Here is a 12,525-nt window from a genome sequence, read left to right as displayed (position 1 = left end):
CTCTCCAAAGAGACAAGCCAGATCATTAACCCACTGTGCCACAGCAGGAACTTCCACGAAACATTTCTTATTTGAGGTCTCTTTCATCTTCTCTTTAAGTAACCATAGAAAGCAGTATCTGTCATATCAGTATGTTCACATTGACAGCTCAAGGCTGGTTTTCCTAACCCATTAACTGTACAACCACACTCAGGGTTCTCCCTCTCCTAAAGAGGGGGAGACATAACAGACCACCAGATGTCCCTAAAGAGTCCATGTGGTCCACGAAAATTTCATAAGATAAGCTAATCATGAAATGAAACACTATTATCCTTCAGCCCTAATTCTATCAAAAGGTATAATTCACATTAAACTAGGCACTTTCCATGACAAGAACACTGACATACCACAGAAGGCTGAAAGGTCATAATAGCTTTTAGAGGCGCTGACTGACTATATATTTAGAAGTGTCTTTGATCAGAATCCCTGATATGGTACATGGTAGGTACACCCCTTTTCTTTACCTTGCCTTAACTATCAAAAGCTGTAAGATACATAGCATTTTGCGAGTAATGTCTTAACTGCAAGACAGCCTTGTGAGTTCTCCAACTTAAAAAAAAAAAGTATTTGGGAGTTCCTATTGTGGCTCAGTGGTTAACAAACCCGACTAGCATCCATGAGGACACGGGTTTGATCCTTGGACTCGCTCAGTGGGTTAAGGATCCAGCATTGCTGTGAGCTGTGGTATAGGTTGCAGACATGGCTTGGATCCTGTGTGGCTGTGGCTGTGGCACAGGCCAGCAGCTACAGCTCTGATTCAACCCCTACCCTGACGACCTCCATATGGCATGGGTGTGGCCTTGAAAGAGGTACTTGGAGTTCTCATGTGGCTTAGCGGGTTAAGGATCTAGTGTTGTCACTGCAGTGGCCTGGGTCACTGATGTAGCATGAGTTCATTCCCTGGCCCAGGAACTTCCACATGCCATAGGCGAGGCCAAAAAAATTCACTCTTGATCCAATAAGAAGGAACTTAAGGAATATTACATAAGAGCAATACACTTTATGGATCATTTGGTAATTTGTATGACTGTTACATGGCTGCTGAGGGTAATGAAACTATGATAAAGACTCACTGTAAGGGCAAGAGTAGTATCATGTCTGTCACAGCAGTTCCCAGCTTTGTGCATAAGTCGTGGATTGAATGATTAGTGATAGCCCATGCTGTTCAATATCATGTCACTGATAACCAGGTCAATGGTAAGTGTGGAATCCAAAGAAAGATAAAGGGACAAAACTAGGTGGCATTCTGGCAGACAACTGTGCAGCACTTCTTTTCTAAAAAATTTCTTTACCTTTTTGCTTTAACAGAAACCTGGCTTTCCTGAGGCCTCCGCTTCCAGTTTGCCTCTTATTTTTTTGTCTTTTAGGGCTGTACCCACAGCAAATGGAGGTTCCCAGGCTAGGTGTCAAATCCAAGCTGTAGCCGCCAGCCCACAGCCACAGCAACACTGGATCCTTAACCCACTGAGGGAGGCCAGGGATCGAACCTGCGTTCTCACGGATGCTAGTTAGATTTGTTTCCACTGGGGCACGAAGGGAACTCCCAGTTTGCCTCTTAAGTGCTGGCTTTCTCTCATACATCCCAGAACCGGGAGGTGATACGGGTCTCCTCCTTACTCCTCTTTACCACATCTAGATTATATTTTTCCTTCCTTCCCTTTCTAAAAAATTCTGGTTTCTTTGTAGCATGTGCTATTGACTTACATCATCTGCTATTCCTACTTGGTAGGGACATTTCTTCTTTACTCACTAAAGATTTTAGAACCAGGTTCACTGTTTCTCCCTCCATCACTTCTGTTATTACTCTTATAACTTCAAGGAAACTTATTCAACTCCTCCTAGGCCTTCTCTCCTCCAACAATCACTTCCTCCATCCTACAGGCTCTACCCTCTCCAATGCAGATACTATAGACCTTGCCAACTGGTAGTGGCTATTACATGGCTGCTGATGGTAATGAAGCCATGACAAGGGCTTAACCACCTCTCAAAATCTCAATTCCAAATACCTTCTTTGCAACAACCATCTCCTATGTTCTTGAATCACTTATTCAAGTATCACTACTCTAACAATTCTTTGACCCACTAAAAGCCTCTAATCACCACTCTCAAATCCTCACTTCTCTCCTTATCTTCCGTCCCTCATAGTAATCTTTTGTATAGATCCTCAATTCCATGAATTTGTCCTTTTAATCTAAATTTTCATATTTACTGACATAAACACTCAGAAAATTGAGAAACACACAATGGACATCACCCAACTACAAGAATCATCAACTCCTGTCCACTCTTATTTCATCTACATACTTAACCTTTGTGACAGCTCTTAAAATTGTGGTAAAATATACATAAAATTTACCATTTAATTATCTCAAGTATACAACTCAGAGGCATTACGTTCACAGTGTTATGCAACCACCACCACCACCCATCTCCAGAACCTTTTTATCTTCCCAATCAGAAACTCTCTACTCATTAGGCAATGATAAATCCCTTCCTCATCCATAGAATTTGTTAATCTCTAATCTACTTTGTCTTAAATTAGCCTATTTGAGATACCTCATAAAAGTGGGAATCACATACTATTTGTCCTTTTGTGTCTGGCTTACTTCACTTAATGTAATGTTTTCAAGGTTCATCCATGTTGCTGTGTGTATTAATTAGAACTCGAATCTTTTTATGGCTGAATAATACTCCACTGCATGTATACATTTTGTGTATCTGTTTATCTGCTGATGGGACTTTTGAGTTGTTTCCATCACTTGGCTGTTGTGACCCACTAGGTACTTTTTTTTTTTTTTTTTTTTTGTCTTTTTGCCTTTTCTAGGGCCGCTCCCACAGCATATGGAGGTTCCCAGGGTAGGGGTGGAACTGGAGCTGTAGCTGCTGGCCTACACCACAGACGCAGCAACTCAAGATCCTTAACCCACTGAATGAGGCCAGGGATCGAACCCGTGTCCTCATGGATGCTAGTCAGATTCGTTTCTGCTGAGCCATGATGGGAACTCCTTATTTTATTTATTTTTTAATGGCCACATGTGTAGCATATGGAAGTTCCTAGGCTAGGGGTCAAATCGGAACTGCAACTGAGGGGCTATGCCACAGCCACAGCAACGCCAGATCCCAGCCACATCTGCAAGCTACACTGCAGCTTGTGGCAACACTGGATCCTTAACTCACTGAGTAAGGCCAGGGATCAAACCTACCTCACTGACACTATGTTGGGCTCTTAGCCCACTGAGCCACAACGGGAACTCCCTTATTATCCTTTTACTCTAACCCCTGGGCCTTCATCTATACCACTCCACTACAACAGCTTCTGCAAAAGTCACTGAAGATGGCCAGTGTATCGATTCCAGTGGTCAGTTCCCAGTCCTTGTCTTAATCTTTCTGTAGTATCTGAAACTGATCACTCCTTCCTTAAACACCACCTTCACTTAACTTCTGGGACTCTAGTCATTCTTGGTTTTCTTCTCACATCTCGGGCTGTTCCCTCCCAATCTCCTTTGCTGCCTCTCCCTCCATTATTTAACCTCTAATGTTAGAGGGTATTTTCTCTAAAGCCTTCTCAGGGCTTTAAATACCAACTATCTGTTTTCTTTGTTTTTCTTTTCTTTTTTCTTTCTTTTCTTTTCTTTTTAGGGCCACACCTGTGGCATAGGGAGGTTCCCAGGCTAGAGGTCTAATTGGAGCTACAGCTGCCGACCTATACCACGGAAATCACAACATCAGATCCGAGCTGCGTCTGCGACCTACACCATGGTTCATGGCAACGCCGGATCCTTAACCCACTGAGCCAGGCCAGAGATCAAACCTGCACCCTCATAGTTCCGAGTTGGACTGTTTTCCACCCCGCCATGATGGGAACTCCTAAATACCAACTATCTGTTGATGATACCTACATTTATAATCTTCTGGAAAGGACATTAATTCTATTTCCCACTTGAAAATACAACACACATCTTGAATTTAACTTGATTCTTATCATCACTTGCCAAAACCAACTTCTCCAGTCTTCCTCATTTCTTTAAATGGTACCACCATTCACAAACAGTTGTTTGGCTGAAAACCTAGATTGGACTCCTATTCCCCTCACACTTCATAGCTGATTCATTAGCAAGCCCCCAGGAAAAGTCCTCATCTAGAAGCCCTTTAATTCAATTAGATTCGCTTCAAATTTAATCCTGCCCTATGGCCTTTTAAAAAAATATATAACGTTCATCAATTAAATCACTTACCTATTATGCAGTTTTCCTTTAAGATTTATTTACCTTAAGCCTTATCCTAATCATCAAAAGACTCCCATACCAAAACAAACGACCTATCAGCAAAAAGAACTTCTCTACTTAGAAGTTTTAACACAGAAGCAGAACTCTCACTTGTACCATGATAGCAAGAAAATGATCTATAATTCAAATGAGAGATGCAATCTCAAAGATTTTGAGTAACATTTGAAGTAAATATTTACTATTCCAACAGAACAGTGTCAAGAGGAATGGAGAGAAAACAGATGATGTTTGTTTTCTTTACCTAGAATTATAAAATTATCCCATGTTAAAATGATATGGTAGGGAAATAACCCAACTGTTATAGCATGAGACTTTTTCAGAGTTCATGTATCGATATGCCCACTAAAGCTTCCATTCAGAACTGAGATGATACAAATTTCCTGTGAATTCACATTCTCTACTTTTGTAATATTAGAAGCCAAGGATATCATCTGAAGCATTTAAAATACTAGCAGGAGGAGTTCCCATCATGGCTCAGTGGAAACCAATCTGACTAGTATCCACGAGGACAAAGGTTCGATCCCTGGCCTCGCTCAGTGGGTTAAGGATCCAGCGTTGCTGTGAGCTATGATGCAGGTCGAAGATGAGGCTCGGATCTGGCGTTGCTGTGGCTGTGGCTACGGCTGTGGCCGGGGGCTATAGCTCCGATTCGACCCCTAACCCGGGAACCTCCATATGCCATGGGTGTGGCCCTAAAAAAAAAAAAAAAAAAAAAAAAACAAACTAGCAGGAGAGAGTTAGGGTAAGAGATCAGAGAATATAAGGATTATTAGATGATGATTAGAATACAAGGAGTATCTAGATGATGAAAGGAGGTATATTGTCTCTCCTCTTCAAAAGACCAAACCAAGTGGTTGAATTTTATATTCTCGAGCTGGTTCTTCAAAGAGTAATTAACCTGTTCTACATTTGGAAACACAGGTCTAAGAAGATGCCCTGAAACTCACCAATCCTGAGCATGATTACTGGCTTCCTGAGGTGGGAGTGGGCTGGCTAATCGAGATACTTGAATCCAAACTGCATCATACAGGTCTTTCTTCCGGGTATGCACAGTACATGGGACAATCAGTGGCATTCCAAAGAGGCTGGGGCGATTCTTCTGAGATGACAGGAAATACAGTTCTGTCCTCATCTGTATGTACAAACAAGACAAGAAAGAGTTGTGATTACAGGCCTCTGATTCCTCCATTTCATTCTAAGGTCTCCAATAACAGGAACCACTGCCATTTTCAAAAGAGTCACTACCACGCTTCTCTGTATTTACCATCTTTTATTAGGAAGACGAGAAGGGTTATTCACAGTAAAGCCTTCAAAAGGTAAAGGCATTGCCAATTTCAGAGTTGCTGTCTAGCAAACTTGGGTTTTCAGAATTTAAGATTTTCAACCTACATAATTTTCTCTGATATACATTTCTTACATACACTGAATCACATGAAAAACATTTTAATATCATATATATTTTTTTTTTTTGCTTACCCCCAAAACCATATATTTTTTTTTGGTCTTTTTGCTATTTCTTTGGGCAGCTCCCGCAGCATATGGAGGTTCCCAGGATAGGGGTTGAATCGGAGCTGTAGCCCCTGGCCTATGCCAGAGCTACAGCAATGCAGGATCCGAGCCGCGTCTGTGACTTACACACAGCTCATGGCAACGCCGGATCATTAACCCACTGAGCATGGGCAGGGACCGAACCCACAACCTCATGGTTCCTAGTCGGATTCGTTAACCACTGAGCCACGACGGGAACTCCCCAAAACCGTATTTTCAATTGAACGATAGAATAAAAAGTAATGTAAATTTCAAAAAAAAAAAAAAAAAAAGAGTCAGCTTTGAGTATGTTAAAGGAGATTTATTTTACATCATATTTCTTAACATAGAGATACTGCACAGAATTAGTTTGGAAACGGTGGCTTAAAACAAAAGTTACATTAATATAATAGAAAAATTAGTGAGAGCTGCAGGATTACCCAAAAAAGCTGTTGAGCACTTAGACGTTTAATTCCTTGGTCTTTACGTAGCAGAGAAGCTAAGCCAACAACTTATAAACTCACTAGTTTATAAGTGAAAAGACGTCTACATTCTCAAGTATTTTGATTTGCCATTATTCATTTAAGCTTGACTAAATACATGATTTTTAACACCCCCATTTCATGTGTTTGTAGTTGTATCATTACAAGGCCCACAGAAATGTGATAGATTCAGAACAACTATTTTTGGAAAATCAAAAAACTTAGATTAGTTCTTATTCCCTTAAACTACTTTTCTTCCACTTTTAACTCTCAGCAGATGACTTATTTTGACTTATTTTACTAAATGAGATCACTTAAGCAACTATCTCTTTCCTCTCCTCTTCTCAGTGTATCTCTTTCCTAAACACTTTTCATCCTCTCAAGGTAATTTTTCCCAGGGCCCTCAGTCCCACACCTGCTCAGTTCCTTATAGGATAACGCTCACAGCTTCAGTGCACCAGGAATTTTCCTTTCGTCCTCTCCTAGCAACTTCTTCTCTCATCTTAAAAAACTCACTTGACCTAACTGTGCCAAGTTCTTGCCCTATTTCTTCATTTGGTTACACACCTTCCAGTTTTCATTCTTTTTGACACCTCTAGCCCACGGAACCACTTCTTTATTTCTGAAATTGACTTTTCATTAACTGTGTCAATACGACACTATTATTTCTCCCTTTGTTCCTGCCTATGTTACCTTGCCTTATTTCTCTTCTTTTTCTATCTTGTAGAAGAGAGTAGAAGAAAAATAAACCACTTTCAAAGTACTTCAACCAAAAAGATCTGAAAGATGGTGGCACTGAAAACGAAGGAAAAATGGTAAATCAAGTAGTATTTTGAAAGAAGAAATTAAAAGGCATAATGATATTTAGGAAAAAAGGGGGGGAAAAAACTAACATCCCCAGCCTTAAGCCTTTAGCATAGAAGAATGGTGTTGCCATTCCCATAAATAATGGGCAAAGGGAGTTGACTTGGGACAGACAGAGGGTAAAATCAACTTCAGCCATTCCCCAAAGCAGCTGCCAGATCATGAAGGAAACTGGAAAAAGGGGGCTGGTTAAAATGTGAAAATTTAGACTTGAATTGGGCAATATGGCTTTATGGTCCCAAAATTACAAAAGCCTGCATATAATGATTTAGCGCTTCCCAAACACTTTATGTAACATATACATTGAAGCTAGTTGGTTTCTAAGAAAAGTTTTATAAAAATATACCAGAGTTCTTAATATATAATCTGATAATGCTTGGTAAAAAAAAGACGCGGGGGAAATGCATGAATCACCTCAATTATTTTAGTGGATGGGACCAGCTAGAGCTGTGCTTAAACAAAATTCCAAGACACACATATATCCCTTAGTTCTCTAGCATGTCCACGCATACAATCTTGGCTAGAACGTGGTCCACCATTCTTCCATGCTAAAGGCTTAAGGCTGAGGATGTTAGTTTTTTCCCCCCTTTTCTTCTAAGTATCATTATGCCTTTTAATTTCTTCTTTCACATGGTCAGAAAACCATTTTAGGTCAGGAGTTATAAATTCAAAGGAGGGAAAAAGCATATTTCAAAGAATTACAACAAAGCAAATAGCTGTGTAATCACCAGTCAGGCCAAGAAACAATTTAGCCAGCCAGCAGGCCAAAAGCCTTCCTCTTGCTTCCTCCCAAAGGTAAGAGTTTTTCTGAATTTTACAATAATCACTTCTTTGCTTTTTTTTATAGTTTTATATCCTGTGCATAAACAAACAGTACATTTCATTTTCCTCATCTTTAAAGTTTTTATTTATAAACAGAATCGTATGATTTGTATTTGTTTTGTGTCTGGCTTCTTATATTATGTTCATAAGATTCATTTATGTTGGGTATAACTATAAATGCACTCATTTTCATTATTGTGTAATACTCTATTATACGAATGTGTCTCAACTTCCTAACACGTTCCACTACTAATGGACATTTAATAGTTTAATTTAATTTTTTTTTTTGTTTTTGTGCCATTTCTTGGGCCGCTCCCGCGGCATATGGAGGTTCCCAGGCTAGGCGTCGAATCGGAGCTGTAGCCGCCAGCCTACGCCAGAGCCATAGCAACGCAGGATCCGAGCCGCGTCTGCAACCTACACCACAGCTCACGGCAACGCCGGATCGTTAACCCACTGAGCAAGGGCAGGGATCGAACCCGAAACCTCATGGTTCCTAGTCGGATTCGTTAACCACTGCACCACGACGGGAACTCCCCAATAGTTTAATTTTAATCATAAAAACACAAAACGGAATAGTGGAATGACTTATCTTTAACTAGAAAACTATTTTGCAAAGTAATTGTATGGGAATTCTTATTGTGGTGCAGTGGAAACGAATCCAACTAGGAACCATGAGGTTGCGGGTTCGATCCCTGGCCTCACTCAGTGGGTTAAGGATCTGTCATTGCCCTGAGCTATGGTGTAGGTTGCAGACATAGCTTGGATCCCGTGTTGCTGTGGCTGTCGTGTAGGCCAGCAGCTGTAGCTCTGACTTGACCACTATCCTGGGAACCTCCATGTGGCTCAGGTGCAGCCCTAAAAAGACAAAAAAAAAAAAAAAAAAAAAAGACAAAGTAGCTGTATGAATCTATACTCTTATCAGCAGTGTATGAGAGTTCCTGTTACTCAATTATCCTTACCAACGTTGTCGATCTGTTTTAACCACAGCTATTCTGATGGGAGTGCAGTGATCTCACAATGTGGTTTTAATTTGCATTTCCCTGATTAGTCGTGTGGCTGATCACTTTTTCATAGGGTTATTGGCTATTTGGATATTCTTTTTGTGATGTGTCTATTTAATTACTGACCATTTTTTATTGAATTGTTTTTCCTTCACGACTTACAGTTCTTTATATTTCCTAGACTGAGCCTTTTTGTTGGTTATATGAGTTGCAGACATCTCCGCAAGGCTTGCCTTTTACTTGTCTTAATTCTGTTTTTTGATGAAACTGAAGTGCATAATTTTAATGGTATCCAATTTATCAATCTTTTCCTTTATGGTTGCTTCTGTGTCCTATTTAAGGCTTCTTTTCCTAAACCAAGGTCATGAGCATTTTCACCTTTATTATGTCCAGGGGCTGTTTTTATTGTTCTGCTTTCATATTTAATTCTACAATCCACCTAGAATTGACTTTTAAGTAGGTATCAAGTTTCACATGGATATCCAATTATCCCAGCACCATTACCCAAGAAAATTATTTTTCACTGCTCTGTAATGCCATCTTTGTTATAAATCAAGTGTTCAGACATGTGTCAACATGTTTCTGGGCTATTTTATTCTATATTTGTATATTTGTCTTTTCTCACACCAGTATCACAGTATCTCAAGTTCATTGCTTTTTATTTTTTTTGGCTTTTGGCTGCACCTGCAGCATATGGAAGTTCTCAGGCCAAGGAGTGAATCCAAGCTACATCTTCAACCTATGCCACAGCTGCAGCAACACAGATCCTTAACCTACTGTGCTAGGCTGGGGGTTGAGCCAGCAACACCACAGAGACAAGTCAGATGATTAACCCACTGTACAACAGTGGAAAGTCCTCAAGTTCATTTCTTTTTAGAATCATAATATCTGGAGAGTTCCCTCTGTGGCTCAGTGGAAACAAACCTGACTAGCATTCATGAGGATGTGGGTTTGATGTGTGACTTCACTCAGTGGGTTAAGGAACGGACATTGCTATGAGCTGCAGTGTAGGCTGCAGACTGGCTGGGATCTGGTGTTGCTGTGGCCGAGGCATAGGCCGGCAGCTGTAGCTCTGATTAGACCCCTGGCCTGGGAACTTCTATATGCCACAGGTGTGGCCATAAAAAGCAAAAATAAATAAATAAATAAGTAAATAAAAATCAATAAAGAAAAGCATGATGCCTGGTAGTTGAATTCCTCATGCTTTGTTCCTCAAGGCTGTCCTGTTATTTTAGTGCTTTGTACTTCTATATATTAGAATCAGCTTATCAAGTTATACACACACAAGCATACACATACACAGTTTACATTTTCATTGGGATTATGCACTGAATCTGTGTAGATCAGTTTGTAGAAAATTGACGTTTTTGAAATATTGAGTTTTCTTTTTTTGGCCACACCCACAGCATATGGAACTTCCCAGGCCAGGGGTTGAATTGGAGCTGCAGCTGCCAGGCCACAGCAACATGGGATCCAAGCTGCATCTGTGACCATAGCTCATGGCAATGCTGGATCCTAAACCTATTGAGTGAGGCCAGGGATCAAACCACATCCTCATGGATACTAATTGGGTTATGAACCCGCTGAGCCACAATGGGAACTCCTGAAACAGTGAGTTTTCTTTTTTTTGGGCCACATCTGAGGCAAGTAGAAGTTCACAGCCAGGGACTAAACTCACAGCACTGAAGTGACCTGAACCATAGCAGTGACAACGATGGATCCTTAACCCACTAGGTAACCAAGGAACTCTGAAATAACGAGTTTTCTAATCCATTAACACAGTCTATTCCTTCAAACCTTTGAGTTTCACTTAATTCTAGCAACAGTATTTTTCTGTTTTCACTGAGTTTCACTTAATTTCTAGCAACAGTATTTTACTGTTTTCTATCTAGATAAAGGCACGTTTTTTGTAAAGTTTATTTCCGGGTATTTAATTTTTTGGATACTAAGATAAATGACATCTGTAGTGAACTGGATGGTGGTTCCCAAAAAGGATATGTCCACATTCTAACCCCCAGAATGTATGAGTGTGACATTATTTGAAAAAAGAGTTTCTGTATATGTAATTGGGTTGAGATCATCCTGGATTATTTGGATGGCCACTAAATCCAATGACAACTGTTTTCTTTTTCTTTTTCAGGCAGTACCTGCGGCATGGCTGGGGTTGAATTGGAGCCACAGCGACAGGCCTACACCACAGCCACAGCAATGCAGGATCCAAGCTGCATCAGTGACCTACATCGCAGCTCGTGGTAATGCCGGATCCTTAACCCACTGAGTGAGGCCAGGGATTGAACCTCATCCTCATGGATACTAGCTGGCTTCTTAACCCACCAAGCCACAATGGGAACTACATGACAATTGCTCTTATCAGTGAAAGGCAGAGGGAGAAGGTGAAGAAGGTCATGTGAAGACAGGTGCAGAGACTGGAATTATGCAGCCACAAGCTAAGGAATGCCTACAGAAGGTAGAAGAGGCAAGGATTCTCTCCTAAAACCTTTGTAGAAGATACAATCCTGTTGATGTCTTGATTTCAGACTTCTGGCTTTCAGAACTATGACAGAATTAATTTCTGTTGTTTTAAGCCACCCAATTGGTGGTAATATATTGCAGCAATCCTAGGAAACAACTAGTCCTGCCCAGGAATCTTTTTGTTTTTCCCTTCCAAACAAACAAATATCTTCTTTAAAGGCACTGCATGTATATGGCAGAGAAGTTGTATACGCCTACAAGGACAGATAAGAGTCACAAACTTTTTAAAGAAAGTAGCATTCAGATGCACCAGCTGTCCTGTTGCTGCTTAATATAGGAATCAGGAATGTTATTTCATAGTAGGCGATCATGTGTAATACTAAATCTTGGCTCCAGTCACTTAGAACAGCATATATAACACATCGAAAGTGCACACAATGACGACACTGCAAAGACAGAAAATGGCAATGTTTCATGAATAACAAGATCAGCAGTAACTTGCCTAACATTAAACTAACCATTTTTCGGTGGACTGCAATGATGTAGCCCGTAAAGGAATTGTCAGGAAGAGATGGCATGTGGCCATTCACCATTCCATTTGTGAAGTTCTTCTCAGTTCCACATGGCACAACAGTGTTTGGCATTCCATTGGGAATGAATATTGGTCGAGGCAGATGGTCCCCATTGGTGGTTAGAGTGAGCATTCCATTTGTAGATGGGGAGGAGGAGAACTCTACAAATTTGAAGATAAGCATAGCATCATAAGTCTGTGGTTCCTTTATCTTTGCTCTTTTCTCAAATACCGTTGGGACCCAGACCACTCTGATAGTCTCTCGTAACAGAGAACAGGGAGAAATCACAGGTCAAATAATATTTCTGGATTAACTGGAAGATTTTAATTTCAGATTTGACTTCTATAACTCACATTTCTGAGTTAAATGACAAAGCAAGAATAACTGCTGCAGGAGTTCCCGTCGTGGCTCAGTGGTTAATGAATCCAACTAGGAACCATGAGGTTGCAGGTTCGGT

The 12,525-nt window shown here is 40.5% G+C and overlaps 1 protein-coding gene across 6 annotated transcripts in view; it reads right to left on the bottom strand.

Moving 5' to 3' along the window:
• USP32 (ubiquitin specific peptidase 32) overlaps nucleotides 1-12,525 on the bottom strand; it is a 250,342-nt gene that overhangs the window by 17,132 nt on the left and 220,685 nt on the right. For all 6 annotated transcript variants that reach the window (XM_084985059.1, XM_084985061.1, XM_084985058.1 and 3 more), the window contains 2 exons: nucleotides 12,015-12,229; nucleotides 5,273-5,457 (listed from right to left, as the gene is read on the bottom strand). In XM_084985059.1, coding sequence (XP_084841185.1) covers nucleotides 5,273-5,457; nucleotides 12,015-12,229 — 400 coding nt within the window. The remainder of the gene's footprint in view (nucleotides 1-5,272; nucleotides 5,458-12,014; nucleotides 12,230-12,525) is intronic.

The sequence above is a fragment of the Sus scrofa genome, chromosome 12 (genome assembly GCF_054392235.1).
Source record: "Sus scrofa isolate SSC_HxYL_T2T_F1_AM1 chromosome 12, Sscrofa_HxYL_maternal_Yorkshire_Landrace_v2.0, whole genome shotgun sequence".
Lineage (NCBI taxonomy): Eukaryota > Metazoa > Chordata > Mammalia > Artiodactyla > Suidae > Sus > Sus scrofa.
Note: the sequence above shows the minus strand (reverse complement) of the source record. Positions and strands in the feature narration are given on the sequence as shown.